This window comes from Emydura macquarii, unplaced genomic scaffold (genome assembly GCF_026122565.2).
Source record: "Emydura macquarii macquarii isolate MOO-44397 ecotype Brisbane River unplaced genomic scaffold, CSIRO-AGI_Emac_v2 contig_499, whole genome shotgun sequence".
Taxonomy (NCBI): Eukaryota; Metazoa; Chordata; order Testudines; family Chelidae; genus Emydura; species Emydura macquarii.
Genome location: NW_027130636.1, coordinates 15,673,093 through 15,689,313, shown reverse-complemented (window position 1 = coordinate 15,689,313; position 16,221 = coordinate 15,673,093). Strand labels below are relative to the sequence as shown.

Sequence of the window (16,221 nt, the reverse complement as noted above, 5' to 3'; positions counted from 1 at the left end):
AGTCTCTAATGAGGGTCAGGAAGTAGGATGCCGAACTATTAAGGACTCTCCTGGGGTCCTTCACAAGAAAGAACAGTCAGTGGCAGCCTTTCCAGCCACAGAATCTCATGCCACAATGTAGCTATGAATGATAAATGGAAGGAGATGGGAATTTAAAGGAGAAAGAAGGTGATTACAGGCTCACCTGCACATTGTATAGCTATATTCTGTAAGAGTGAGTGAAACTGTGATACCCTCACACCCTTGCCAAAGAAGTTCCAGCATTGATACAAAACATGGGGCTGCAGACCAAACTATTTAAAACACCTACAAAGGTTATATTTCCATTTAAAAGAGCATAGGGATGGCAAGCATGAAACATAGATGACTACTGTTTTCATCAATCCGATATCTACCTGTTCAACAATGTCTCACCTGGGCATCCCCAGGGAGGCCACTGACCCCCCAGCAGGATGCCTTGTAGAAGAATTCACCAGGAAACTCATTGACAGACCCACCTCATAAACATTTTCAGTGCTCCAAGCCAAACCAGAAAATACAATAATGCATGTCTGGATGAGAAGTGCCAAAGATATAATCAGGGCCAGCTTCTGGATGTTCAGGAGGCCAATCAAAATTTGGGCACAAACTGTTGGAAGGGGCTAATGAGCCCATAATTTGCCTCCCCTCTGCTAGAAACTCTGTGGGTTGTTTTTCCACTGCTAGACAGGAATAAGAATTAGTCCAGAAGTTGCTTTGCTTAGGCTTAGGGACTAGGTAAAAACCAATTAAGAGACTATGGTGTGCATAGGTTAAAGCTGAAATGGAACAGAAAGGTGCTCTATGATGGAAATAGTTCTATTCCTTTGTTACATTTATAGGGAACCTTTGTCTCATGAAACAAAGATGCCTTCTTTAATGAGTCACTGTTAGAGGAACAGCTTTGGTCAACAACAGTTATGCACTTTTTATTGTGTAATATGATTTTAATAGGCTGTGCACTGTAAAAAAACAAACAGACCCCAAAAACAACAATACCCCCCACCTAAGAAATCAATTGAGATGCACTGCCACCATTTCAGATCCAGGTGAATGGCAAAGCATTTCTGTACTGATTACGCTAGTAAGAAAAGGGATACATCACCCCATTGCATCAGGGAAAACCAACACAAACGTAACCTGGTTTGCCCATTGCACTGTCTAGGGTGGTGACATTAGGCACTGTGAAGCCAGAGATCCAAATTAAGCTCCCACATGCCAGCTAATAGAGCCCACACACTCAGTCCAATGGGAGAGGAGTTTACACACCTAGAGCCAACATCATCTTGCAACCAGCAGGAATGTGATGCAGGTTTGGCTAAGGTGGAAGGTAGAGACTAAATTATGAAGAAAACTGATGACCTAAAAGTGTGATGTCATAGGTGAATACTTGCTAGGCAAGTGTGAAATTCACTGTGTCTCAACCCCAAATTGCTTGGTAAAAGTAGCAGGAAAGGAAGGAGAGAGAGCCCATGTTTAGAGGGACAGACTTAAAGATAAGGGAATGAGAACTTTCCCCATCAGAGAAATTTCATTTGTCACTTGTGGGGTCTCTCTCCCCAAGTGTAGCACGAGTTTAAAAACGGTGGCAGCTTACGTGTAAAAGTAATGCCATTAATTACATTTCATTCTTCTGAAACACAGGAGATAGAATAACAAGATAAAGGCATCATCAGATCCCACAGTTAGGTTGATGGGATTTCTATAGAACTATAGCAACAGTTTGCAAAGACTGTCATATCTGTTTGCACTCTTCACAGCTGACAGCACTGTCAGGAAGAGGTTCTCAAATACGGGGCAGCAACAACTGTTTACATATTTCACATTTTTAGGTATTGACTTTTTACTTGTACAGGGAATAACATCTGCAGGGTCTCCACCTTATTTGCCATGTTGTAAAGGGGGTTTTACACAATCAGTTTTTTTTGAGCCTGGCTACTATGGTGATGGGGTGCTATAGAAACCCTAAGATAAAAGCCCTCCACAGCAGGATAGCTTTCTAAGAATATCTTTTCTTTCTACCTTCTCCCTGTGTGCAAATTAGTGAGTCAAAAGAGTGCTGATATCCTGCCAAACAGATCATTGTCTCCCGCTTGCTAAAAGTGTATACTGCACTCCAATCCCTCCTCCCTGCTGTGTGCTCTCTTTGCATTTTATAACATGAAAAGTCCCAGTTTAAGTGAACAGCGAAGCTTTGGGAGCAACAGCATCTGGTCTGCAGTGTAGGCTTTTGCTCCCCTCTAGTGGATCAAGTGATATTGCAGTAATTCAAAGTCCTCTCTGCAACAGATCAAAGCAGGCAGTGAATTTCTGGTTTTGCCTATGTGAAAAAAGTTTAGATACCTATTTTCTGAAACGGAAAACATTAACCTGGAATACACTTTGAGCTCCACTGCTATGCAGAGGGGTTTGCAACAGTACATGTTTAATTTCTTTCTCTAACTCCCCACCATTTCTAAATCAAGAAGCAGACTGAACCTGATGGATAGAAGAAATAGCTTCAGAGAGGAGTCAGGCACAAGGAGTAATTTTATTGTTCCTAATGACCATTACTTTAAACATCTATATGTTTGGAAAGAGTATATAACTTTCCTGAGCTAGTGTCACCAACCTCTGCAGAATTTTTTTTTTTTTTCAATTGTGTTTCTAGTCCTTAAGGTTGTGAAAATAATCTTCCAGATGTAAACCAAGTACAAATTGATGCAGTCATGTCTGCAGACAGACATCTTTAATTGTCTTTGCTCCACCTGGGGAAAACACCAAGTAACAGAATGATAACTGCTACTATTCAGAACCCTGTGGACAACAGTGAAACTGATGAATTATTCATTCATGGTGCTGCTTGGGAACGCTATAAGCGGCAGCAAAGGTAGACAGTGGAGTCACTAATGTGGGGATACAAAACAGTGGCTATAGGAGGGGAAGAGCAATGGAGATCTAGCCTCCTCTCAAAAGCTAGTGGCTGAGAAAAGAGAGCAGCAGATGAACAAACCCCCCACTTGTAGCCAGGAGGGAGTGGAGGAGTAGCAGATATTTCATGTACCTTTGAAGCAATCCATAGTTTCTAGGGTGGGAGTGGAGGTGGTGGGAGAAGCAGAAAAACACTCTTTTCTCCTGAAAAATAGTCTAAGGATTTGGGGGATTCAAGTTTATTAGGCACCTACTATCACACAGAGGATTTGAAAGACAAAGCCCCTGACTGGGGTCCAGGGATAGCAATTAAGAATCTCAGCACACAAGCCTTTCTCAGCAGCTGGGGCACAGGTTTATTTCTCACCTGGATGTTGCCTCTGGGTGATGATGCCCTCACATCTTTTGCATCAGTCTTTGGCAAGTAAGCTTAGTCCTCTGATCTCTGGGAAATTTTAAGCCTTGTGTGTGAGTGGATGAAGGTGAATGAGTTGGGTTGAGTGTGTAAGGGGGTAAGGAGAGAGACAGAGGCTGATGGAATGAATTAGAAATGAGATGTATGATTTTAATAGAAAGAGACTGAGAAACAGAGAGGGGAAGAAATGGAAGAAGGAAGCAGCAGAAAATAAGAGGCAATAGCAGAGAACACAACACAGGTAAGAGATATAACATGGTGGAGGAGAAAGAGAAAATAAGAGTTAGCAGACAATGAAAACAAAGGAGAAACGGATAAACCATGGTCTGTCAGGAAGGAAAGGAAATTGGCGTGAAAGCTAGATAGAAAAGAGGGTAGAAGAGGAGCAAGAGAGATGCAGTAAGCAGCATTTTTAAAAAATGAATAAGATAAAAGGTTGATTGAGAACACAATAGAATTAAATACAAGTGTTTTATTTTTACATTGTAGAAGGAATGGCTAGCAGACTTCACTCTTGAGCTGGTAGATGTTGGTAAATTCTTTAACCTTGCTAACAGCTCTAGCTTGCATTATTTGGTGACAATACTGATTTAAAAAGCCTGGGAGTGTAATGGATCTGAAATAAAGTATTTCATTAGAATGTGAATGATTATTTATGACTAAACTGGCGTATGTTGGTTTTCTTACCAGCTGATATGTACTGTACTTTCTATAGCAAGTGAAAGCTGAAGTACTTAAGAGGGAGGCTACCTGCCTGTTGGATCATGGATGATTAGGGTGAGTGGAGCTAGCTGACTGTTGTGGCAGAACATACAATGGTGTTGACAAAGGAAAGGGAAATGTATCTCTAGTGTACTGGGTTGTTTAGTTTTAAATATCAGTGTAATCCTTGTTTAGAGGAATCACTCTAGAGAGGTGATGAATATTTTTCTTATTATGGAGATAAGCATCAAGCAGGACTTTTGCAAACATTCTACCAGCTGCATTCCATAAAGTTACCTCTTAGTATTGGGGAATATGAATTTAGTTTAAGGCCCTTGTTGCATAGGAGAGAACTGCTAACATTCTGAACATCAGACATGAAACACCCATAAAATCCACCCAATTGTATAATACATAGTGTGTGATCATATGAGGCTGTAAAAACATAATGAAACTTTCACTGTCTTCTCCCATTTCTTAACTATGACATGCATACTGGTGGTGAAAAAGCCAGGAGAAGATAAAATGCTCAGTCTTCTAGCTCCATTTACCCCAACTAGTCAGGGTAATTAACCATTGAAATTTACCAAAAGTCATGATGGATTCTCTATCACTGGCAATTTTTAAATCAAGATGGATGTTTCTTCTAAAAGATCTGCTCTAGGAATTATTTTGAGAAATTCTGTGACCTGCGTTACATAGGGGTCAGATTAGATTAGCACAATGGTCCCTTCTGAACTTAGAATATGTGAAAACCATGTCCACTGAAAAATGTAAAGGTGTGTGCATGCATGCAGGCTGCAGACTGACCAATACTGCTCTACCAATAGAATACAGCCTACATTTGGAGATACCATTCTCTGTTGAAATGACAAGGGAATACACTCATTGTAGGTATACATCTGCCGCCCGGCTGTGAGCCCAGGGCACAGGACGTTGCCGCCTGGCTCCCGACTGCGAGCCGGGGCTCAGGAGGTTGCAGCCCCGCTGTGAGCCTGAAACTTGGGCAAGCCACAGGCGGCTGCCACCCATTGCCCAGCTACAAGCACAGGATGTGGGCAGCTGCAGCCCAGCTGTGAGCCAGGGTGGGCTGCGAGCCTGGAAGCGTGCTGCTGCAGCCCACTCCCAGCTCAGAGCCAGGACTGGGCAGGATGTGGGGGGCTGCAGCTAGCTCCCAGATGTGACCGGGGAGCGGAGAAGTCCCTGCACGGCTGCCCCAGCTCCTGGCTGGCGGGGGGGAGAGGGGGCAGACCACAGGATCTCTCAGCTCCCCCGACACAGCCCCTTAGGTCGATGGAAGTGATCCTGGTGAGGACACACTCCACCGACCCAAGGATAGCAGTGTGGACATCAGTCACTGCTGTAATTATAGTAGTGGCTGAAAGTCGACATAAATATGTTGACTTATTTTTCTAGTGTAGACAAGGCCTTAGAGGTCTAGACTAGAGGATCAGGCAGATTCATATAGCAATCAGGTCAGTGATTACAACCAATTGATACTGAATGGATCTGTCTGCCCAAACAAAGGAGCAACAGCATGACCAGGGCATTCTTCTACATAGGCCCTTCTGGGTGCTTTGTCTCTGGCATTAGGAAACTTCACACCTGCGGTATGGAACAAAGAACTATGGAGCAACATTGTAACTTGAGTCCAGGCACCTGCAGAGATGAGAGAGGTGGGATGCAGACTGATGCACCAGCAGGATCTGGGCTCTGCTGGGAGAATATAAATGGGTTCTGTTTTATTCCTGTAACTGAAGAGGAAAGCCAATCTAATGTAGTTTGTAGTGAAGTGTAAGGTTCAATGAGACTAAATGTGCATGCAGGCTGGCAGCTGTTTTAAAAATTCCTTCATCACTAATGCTTTGTTCCAACTGCTACATAAAACAGATTGTTTTCAATAGGGATGAAGTGCGGGTGTCCAAAATACAGTTGGCCTTGCAGGGTGATAACAGTTGGTGTACATGAGGCAGAACTTTGGTTTAAGAATGGGAGAATCATGAGATTTCACCCTGAAACAAGTCAACACCTGACAAGCTCTGCCCAGAAAGAGGGCAGAGGTTCAGCTAGCCCCATAACCGTGACAAATGGAGTTAGAGATTGATGGGTCATTACAAAGTCAACATTGAGAAAACTGATCAAATTCACTGTCTTAATCCATATCCCTCCTAAACATTTCCTGAACTGTCCTCCTACAGGTATAGACTGTCTCAACACCAATACACAGTGTGAAGGATTTTCAAATCATTTCAGAGTTTCATACATGTTTAGGCAAGAAGGGTCCATTATGATCATCTAGTCTGACCTGCTGCATAACACAGGCTATAGAATTTCACCTAATAATTCCTACATCAAGCTCATAACTTCTGGCTGAGCTAGAGGACATATTTTATCAAAAGACAGCACAGTGAAAAGAAGAGTAGGTTTACTTGCCTGATATCCCTTCCACCCAACTCCTAACACATTAAAGACGCAAGATCACAAAAAGTGATGTCAGATTTGGCTAACTCCTGACAATGCCAGGTCAGAGATACACGCTAATTTTCAGCTCATTCCAGCACCAAGCTGGAACTCTGCCTTCTGTTTTTTAAATTAAATTACATTTTATTTTTTTAAATTCATTTAGTGCTGAGGACAGGTTTTGCCAGACAGCCTCAGATATTGTAACCCTCCCTTTGCCTACAGAACAAGTATCACAGAAGAATCAGCAGGACAACTTCCCCCACCCTGCCCCAGCAATGTGTTACAGCCCTGATCTGGATGGAGCAACCACTTAAAGGAATGAGGGTATTCAGCCTCCAGTATCATTCAACCCTTGGCTCTGACACACCATCAATAGTGGAATGGATTTTGCTGACTGGTTTTGTAACGCTAACCTGATCTGGACTGAGAACACCAGCTCACTTCACACACACCACTGAAAAGGTGTCAGATTCAACTAGCACACAAAAATAAAAGCCCCCCATTTATATCCTATTACCAATCTCAAGAGCCATCCAATTCATCCAAAACTGTTTTCATTCAAATGCAAGAATTATTCTGAACACTAATGTATGTATATTAGATTTACTAAGACTTCTAAAACAAACCTAATTTGGGAGAAGTCTAAATGTTATGCTGATTCTTAGCTTCAGATGTGGATCAATTCTTCACTGTTTCTGTTTTCATAGCACAGCCTTCACAAAAGCAGACACTAAATTCAAAAGAGGTTTCACTGAAGTAAAAACCTTTGAATGTTAGAATTTTAACTCTGCCTAATAAATGATATTTTAATTGCATTTAACCATACCTGTGTTTGCTGCACTGCTGGCCATATTCTCCAGGGTTATTTTTTAGACTGCTCACATTAGCTCCCTAATCTTTCCTTGGTCACCAGGAAATGCTTTGCACTTGGTTGATAAGATGGTTATATAGGAAATGATCTCATGCTTAGGTGAGAATGTTATCCTTACCCAGTGTCTGCTGGGAGCTGTAGTTTAATTTAAAAAAGGCTCTTACAAAAATAACTGAACTGATACACAGCAGTGGCACAATTAGCGTGACCCACCCTTTCTGGACTGCTTTCTAAATCTAATCAAAGGGGATGAGGTATGGTAAGATTTGATAGTTAAGAGAAACCTTCAAGCAGGACAAGAGGATTTGGCACTATTTGTTTCCAATAGGAGTGGGTTGTTCATAACATTCTCTTCCTCCCCTGACCATCCACAAGCTTTTCAGCATAGTTTTGAACCTTATTTCTTCCCCCTAGCATCTTTATTTCCCCTTGGGAGGTTAATTTTGGGCCCAGCTGCCTTTTTCTAGGACTCTGGCTCCTACTGAATGATTTACTGCATGCTCTGACATGAATTAAAGTCTTGAACACTTCAGATACCAGACTCTCACACTGGCACACTCTGGGCTGAGAAACCCCAGACTCCAATACATGTCAGAATACATAACAATTCAATAGGGAGGCTCCATACTGGGGCCCAGAACAGTTGCAGATGGGCCAAAGGTTCATGTTGGTGTCAGCAATTTGAGGGGTGTGGCTGAGTGCCAGGAAGCAGGAGATAGGGGAGGTCAGCCAGCTGGCTTATTGTTATTGGAACCAAGGCATAAAATAATTAGCATAATCAACTTGCAAAGACAGTCTGCCTAATCACCTTACATACCCCCGTCATAGACTGTCCATTTAGAAAAGCAAGATGCAAGTTTGGCTGTATATGTCACAGGCAAATATACCACATTCTGGCTGAGATGCACACTGATAAAACTTCAGTGGTAAGGGAAACATGCCTTTAAGTTCAGGCAAAACAAAGCAAAATTTCAGCCTTAACTGCTTGTTTCCCAAGCTGTCATTCGTGGCCTTTCATATGAATATGTATCTAATACTGCATCACCGTATTTAGACTATTTTTAATGAAAAAACCCAACAAGTCTATTATTTACCCAAAAGAGCCCCAGTTAGTGTTCTGTCAACTAAACATATATGCCAATAGACAATAATATTATCATTTGCAGTGGTGCTATAGCTGTGTCCATCCCAGCATAGACAGACAAGGTGGGTGAGGTAATATCTTTTATTGTACAACTTCTGATGGTGGAAGAGACGACTTTTGAGCTACACAGAGCCCTTCTTCCGGTCTGCACAGGTCTTCGTGTCTACACAGACCTGAAAAGAGCTCTGTGCAGCTCAAAGGCTTGTCTCTTCCATGCCCAGAAGTTGTACAATAAAAGATATTACCTCACCCAGCTTGTCTCTCCCAATAGTATTATTATTTAATTGATAAATTATGAAGTCTCCTTTATGTGATTCTCAGGAAACAGACAGAGCTCTTGATTTAGCTTTGTATCAATCTATCCTTAGCAGTCATACAGCATATAAACTGCCCAACTGTGCAGTCAACTGCAGTTTTATTAGTGGTTCTTGGAGATTATAACAAGAAGACAGAAGTGTGAGCAGGTGGTACATGCCAGTAGAATGCTGAGATTAAAATAAACACTTTTTTAAGATTTATGGAAACCACTTAAAACTTTACCAATGTAAACTTTACCATTTGCATTAAACAATTCATAATCCCTTAGAATTTGTTTGATTATCCACATATTGCTTTCTGTCTTGGACAAAAATATTAGATCTGGCAATATGCAAAAAAGGTTTGCTTCTTGTCCTCCCTTATACAACACATGTATCTCAGAAAATCATTTGTGGTGCTTACTAAATTAGGGCAAAGCATCTTTCAAAGGACCAATTTTATAAGCAGCTCATTTGTAGGAGTTCCAATAAATGTGAACATATTAAAAATATTAAGAGACAAATTATGTAAACCAAAAAAATTTGTCTAGCAGTTCAGATTAAGGAATTCTTTTATGTTGACACACAAAGAGCATATAAAAATATACACTAACGGTACCAATCATAAGGCTATTGCAGGGTTTTAGTGACATGTACTACTATTTAGGCTTCAATTTTGTAGTTTATAGTATTGTTGGAAATTCTGGATGAAGTTACAACCATTTTGAACAGCTTCACTTCTACTATCTAGTCCTGCAGAGACCAACAAACAAAAAACCCAAACCTTAACATCACTTGAGTGATTTTTTCCCCACATACATTAAGATGTGGGATTTTTTTCCATGGGAAAGACCTGTTAAAACTGGGACCTTCTCATGGAAAAATAAGGTTGGACAGCAACCCAAAATATAAGCAAGTAATTTATTTTCTCTTAATTGAGTATGGAGATAAGAATTGCCACCATGGATCAGAGCAGTAGTCCATTTACACAAGTAGTATCCTATTGCTGACACTATCTAGTACTAGATGCTTCAGAGGAAGAGGAAAGAAACACCACAATGGAATACCCATAAGAAAAGTTTTTCTTCTGAACGCTGTCAATTAGGGAATGGCATATGCTCTGAAGGATTTATATCCTTTATATTATGTATCCTTTGTAACATAACTCTGGATGTTCTCTGTATATTTATTTAAAGGTCTAGAGGTCTACTCCTCTTTTGAATCCCATTAAATTCTTGGCCCAAATGATATCTTGTGACAATGAGTTTCACAGGTTAATTATGCATTATGTAAAAGTTTATCAGCTTTAAATTTGTCACCCAATTTTATTAAATGTCTCCTTGTTCTTGTATAATAAAAAAGAATAGCACTCATTATTTTATATATCTCTAATCTTATACCCCTCCTTATTCATCTTCTCTAAACACTCCTAACCTTCTCACTCTCTTCTCATACAAAAGTCACTCCATCACTTTGATTACCTGTCTCTGGCTCCTGCAATTTCTGCTACAGATTTTTGGAGATGAGGTGATTAGAGTTAAATACAGCATTCCAGGTGAAAGCATGTCATCAATTTATATAATGGCATTATAGTATTTTAAGAATTGTCTTATCCTATACTTTATATACCCTACGAAGTCCTTGCAATGTAAGTATTAAGAGGCAAGAACTAAACTACTTCTTAAATCAAGATAAAAGGCTAGTGGAGGCTTCTCAAACACCTAGGAGCTGTGACAGTCCATTCGCAGATTCTCAAATTGTGAAAACATGGTTAAAAGAGAATCAAATAAGATGGTGCTAGGAGGCTCAGCTTAATTTAATGCAGCCCACTGCACTCCATACAACCAGGTACTGCACAATGTTTACCTAGTGAATTGCTAGTGACAGTAGCTTCTAAGTCATACACAAGGTCTGACACCAGAGAAAAGGTTCCTTACAGAGGCTTGCAACCTGACCCAAACCTGACAGGACCCAACTATAAGTGTCAGCTTTGCATTGGGGTATGAAAAGAATTCAACTCTATCGGGCTTAGGTCAGATTCTGACTTATGAGAGAGTTAGGCCGGCACCAGGCTGGTGGGAGAGACAGAAGGATCCCTGTCCCTAGAGCCCAGTGGACGTTGCGACAGGAGGCTGGAGAAGTTAGCAATATGAGGCATGCTGGGACAGCTGCATGGAAAGGGGTCTTTGTCGTCCCGAACAGGAAGCCGTAGCAGTGCCAGGATGCAGAGAGGAGGCTTGGAGCATTCCGAGCCCCCACTCTGCATTGCTTTGCAGGTCAGGGTGGGACACTTGCATACACACTGCAACATGGCAGGAGAAGGGCAATGCTGACTTGGCTGGCCTGATATGTGGGCTGGCTGGCTGGGCAGGCTCAATGCCTGCCCCCAGGAAGCCCCATGGGCAGAGGTGCTGGGGATGTTCAGAGCTACTGCCTGGTGGCCGAGATCCCTGAAGGGGCACTTCTAGGACTGGCCGTCCCAGTCCTGCAGGAGGGAGCTCTAGTGGAATGAGACATCACATAGTGTCTACATCCAGGAGTTCCATTGCTGAAGCTTCCTGCAGGATAAGTGGAGTGTGGGGTTGGGGAGAGGGATCCAGGGCTCCCAGGCCCAGAGTCCAGCACAACAGGGATAGGAAGCCACAGGCTGGGCGAGGACAGCATTGTGAGGTAGACACTTGCAATCCTACCCAAACCCAACAGGACCCACCTAACTACAAGTGTCAGATTCAGGGCAGATATGAAACAACTCAACGAGCTAGGGTTGGGCATGAATTTGCTGTGGTCTAGTCCAGTTTGGGTTGGGTTTTAAAATTAGACCACAGCAGACCTTTGTTTCCTTAAACTTCACAAATATTTGCTTATGGCCTTTATGATCAGTTTCATGTTGAAACTGAACTAATTAAAAATGACTGGGGAAGGGAAAGTAGAGGCTAATTGTAGTACTTTCTATTTAGAAGCAAGGCAGAACACATTACCCTAAATCAGACATGACCTTAAAGTCTTACAAAAGAGGTGCACTTTAACTAGACAGCCTTACTTTAGTCAAAAGAATGAATTCTGCTGCAATTATAAAGGGTACTGACCACAGTCCTGGGACAGCAGACTGTTCAAGTATGGGAAACTCATCTTCGCTAGTTCATCTAGCTTCTCCTTCAGCTTCTTGACTTGGCTGTCAGAGCGGTTGATTTTCTGCCTCAGCAGCTTCAGCTCTCCATTCTTTTTCTCCACCTGCTCCCGTAGGCAGCACACTTCACTTTTGCTTTGCCTAGAGGAGAAACAGTATGAATGGAGGGAGTCAATGAGCTTGCAAGCTCCTGAGGCCGAAATGATGACCTCATTGATTGACATGGGGTTGGCATCCGTGTCTCCCTTCTGACCTACCACAGCCTCTGTTGCTGGCTGAGGGGTAAGGTCTGCAGGGGATGCCGACAAACTTTGGGAAGGTTTCTGAGGGGTTGCAGTAAGTGATGAATTAAGGGAGCTTTCTGCTAAGCTCTTATTGTGCCCCATGATATTGCTACTGCAGCTTGGTTCCACATCTCTCTTTGGCCTTTTCTTCTCAAGTTGCTCTTTTGGGAAAGATGGCTTCTCTCGGGTGTGCTTGGAGGAAAAGCTGTAAGAGTGGAGGGAGCCAATAAATTTGCAAGCCCCAGATACTGGCGGTGTGAAGTCATCAATTGATACACCACTTCTATCTGTTATCCAACTCTCAGTATGGACGTTGGGTTCAGAACTATCGCCCACAGATGGTCTTTCTGGCTTTCTCTGGAGTCCTGTCTTTGTGAGTAAATTTTCAGCTAACATCCTTCTCAGAGGCCCTTCCAACTGCCCACAGACATTCTCTCCTTGCTCAGACATTGAGCCAATTTCAGCTTGCAGAGTCACTTGGTCCATCTCTTTAGTCCCTTGCATTACCATAAAGTCTTTGTCAGAAAATAAGGTTCTCTGAACTACCTTACAGCCTCCTTCCCTTGGTTGATCTCCATCCCTCACAGATATTTGGCTTGCTATTTTAATTCTACTTTTGACATAATCCTGGTTGTTGACTTTCTTCTCTGTGATCTGGAAGATGGTTGGCACAGCTGTTGGCTTGAGTAGCCGATGCTGATCTTCCAGCCGTTTGGAGAAACTATCTTTGGTGAAATGCTCGCTGCAGAGAAAGGAATACTTAGTGGGAGTCCAGTTGTCCCTTTGAACTGCTTTTAACCACTGGATCAGACGTTTTGAGTCCTTTAGAGGGAATCTGCAAACAAGAAGCATAAAAGGGTAAAAAAAAGTTGATATTTCTGTAATCAAAGACGCTCAGTGTCAGTGGGCGATAAGTTTAGGAAACCAAAATTATCTAGAAAATAGTACTTGTTATGTGTGGTTGATGATTGATTATTGAAAGTTTCAGTGGAATGCTAAACATTTCCTTGACTGGCAATGAAATTCCTCAGAGAGGACATAACCAGTTTGCTTTGTGTTCCCCTATTAAAATCAGCTAGCAAGCAACTGGCCACGCCACTACGTATTTATACCAGTCAGAGACCATGACAGTACTTGTAAGTTAAGAAAGACAAGATGTGAATAGTGAAACCCTCTGCCTTGAACAACCATGAGCCACTGTTGGAACAATAATCCAATCCATCTACAATCTTCAGAGACTGATTGGTGTTTATACAATGTAATGAAGGGATATTAAACAAGATATAAAACATCCTGCAGTTCAGACCTCAATGCTAAGAAATCGTAATTTTTCCACACACTATATTTCTTATAGTTGACATGAATGCTTATTTTAGACTGTCAACAGTATGTCTCCAGAAAAAACAAAATCATAGCCAAGGACTTCACACACAATCATTTTCGTAGAGGAATTCAGCAGATTTTCATAACCCGAGAGGGAAGAAAATAAAATAAAAAATTAAACTAGGCAGACAAGATACAGTTTGAAATGGGCTCGCATAAGTCATCTCAATTTTGCTTAGTATTACCATTGCTAAGGTTACATTTGGATCTAGGCAGATGGACCCCCCCACACTTCTGCAGAGCCCACGGGCTGCATGCAGGTACATGCATAGTTCCATTTGCATGATTGTGACTTTGGACCACATGACCCACTATTTTAAGAGAGCGTCTGACTGAAGTGAATATGTTAAGGCAGGAACACCATATTATCCAAACCCATTGTGATTGCTCAGCAACCTTCCAAACCAAAAATCATCAGCTTTCTGAATGTCAAAAGATGACAAAACAAATCACAAAATTCATACAACAAAGCATAATGGATATAAAAGTTATTAACTGGTCTGCAGAAAAAAGGGACAACTTATTTGTTTGCAGATTTTAAGTAAGAGACTTAGAGAACAGAATCAGTATAGTCTGACAACAAGTGCATAAGTGAAGTTTATTGTATTACTCATTTCGTGCACAGGAAACATTATTTCCTCAATTTCATTACAAACAAGTGTTGTATATAATTTGCTCTTGAGTTGTCTTCAGTTTTTCTAAATACAAGAGGAAAGCAATATTTTATCCTGGCTTTTTTGGAAGAGAAAAAGACTACTACTACAGAGCATTTATTTAATGGAGTTTCTCCTAGATGCCACCTGCAGTAGTAAAATACATCTCAGAAAAAAAGCTGTGTGCATGTAACTCATGGAACCTCTTTCCCTATTGCTTATTCTGGGCCAAGCTGTCTCATTGGTCAGCAAAGACACAAGAGAAGAGCAAGAATGTGTGTCCCACATCACCAGCAAAAAGGGTACATGACAACAAAACTATTATGCATACTAGCTGAGATATGCAATGGGGGAAATGTGTGTATATGGACCTTAATGCCTGCCTTAGGTTATAACAAGACTAAGCTGCAGTTTCATTAGCTAGTGAAGAGCTTGGAAGGGGGAAATTCAAGTGTGTGTTCTTCATCAATAGCATAAGAAGAATTACTATGGGCAGGTGTACTCTAGAAACTTTTGCTAGAATAGCAATGTGAGAGAGGGGTGTGATTTTATTTTACATTTTTATACTGGCAAAAGCCCTAATTTAGATGTAATTATACCAGTAAAAAAGTGCTTTTGTCAGTGGAGCTTATTCACTGAACAAAATAAGCTATACAAACAAAAGCACTCTTGATGGTATAAACTGCATCTTAACTAGGAGAGTTTGCCAGTAGTTATACCATCAAAGTTTTTGTAATGTAGACTCGACATACGTCTAGGGGGAGAGCTGCAGGGGAGGAAACACACTGAAGAGTGGGAGAGAAATGCATTTTAGATCTTGTCTGTAGTAGAAATGTTATTGTATTTAATTATGGTTTTTAACAACAGAGTTAGCCAACACAGGCTGACCAGGGCTTTGTGGCCAGTGCAGACAAGTCATGTTCAACGTGCTGTCAGCTAGACTTCATGATCAAATCTGTCACCATACCAAACACAACTTGTCCTTGTCTAGGCTGACTGCAGTTATGCTCAGCATAGTGTCAACCAACTCAACTTTTTAAAATGATTAAGCACTTGCTTAACACCATGCTTTCCTAATGTAGACAAGGCTAAAAGAGCAGAGTGAGAACATAAAGACAGTGGGGAAGGGAAGCATGTATCCCTTGTCATCAACAGCCTAAAAATATAGCAGTTGGGATGCCTACTATAGGAAAAGCTGCAGGGTTGGGGATATCAAGAAGTGTGTGTCTGGAGAAAGGAAAAAAATAGATTGTTAGGGAAAAGGGGGATGTACTATCCCCTGTATCACCAACTTGAAGTGTACAGCAGGGCTAAGCAGCTATACTGGCTGTCAGGAGACATAAAGGGGGAACGATGTGTGTCAGGGAATCAGGGAAGAATGTGTATGTCCCCCATCACGACCTTAAAGGTACAGCAAGATTAAACACTTATATGCAGTTCAGTTGGAGATTTGTCAGGATGCAGGAAATACATGTGTTGGGGCAGGAGAGAAGGGGGAGGATAAAATGCGTCTGATGGGAGAGGAAGAAACATGAGAGTTCTTCATCAACCATCAAAAAATGTAGCAGGACTAAGCATTACAGGGTCAGTGGGAAACCTGCAAAGAGCGGAGGGCAGGGGTAGATGAGTACCTGCCATTCTGAGGAGGGAAGATGAGAAGGTATGTGGGCATCTGGGGATTGAAGATAGCTGTGACTCTCCATCTTCTTAGGAGGATGGAGAATGAAGGCAGCTCTGTGTATTTCTGTTGGAGGGACAGGACAGGAGTTAGACTGCCTGTCTGCATGGGGACAGAGGAAAAGAGTATGTGTCTAATGGAGGAGAAAGGTGAGAGTATGTCTATCAGTCTGTGGGAGGGTGTAGGTGAACGTGTGCCTGTGTGCAGGGGTCAGGGAGGGCTGGAGGTTGGTACATGTGTGTCTGTCCATGACCTGGGGAGGTAAAGGGGTCTGTCT

At 41.9% G+C, this 16,221-nt stretch overlaps 1 protein-coding gene across 3 annotated transcripts in view; it reads right to left on the bottom strand.

The window, feature by feature from the left end:
* The window catches only part of THAP4 (THAP domain containing 4), a 41,691-nt gene that overhangs the window by 24,773 nt on the left and 697 nt on the right, over nt 1–16,221 (bottom strand). For 2 of the 3 annotated variants that reach the window (XM_067538984.1, XM_067538985.1), the window contains exon 2: nt 11,906–13,065. In XM_067538984.1, the coding sequence (XP_067395085.1) occupies nt 11,906–13,065 (1,160 nt within the window). Of the gene's footprint in view, nt 1–7,334; nt 7,427–11,905; nt 13,066–16,221 lie in introns of those variants that run through there. The other variant, XM_067538986.1, reaches the window with a different exon arrangement.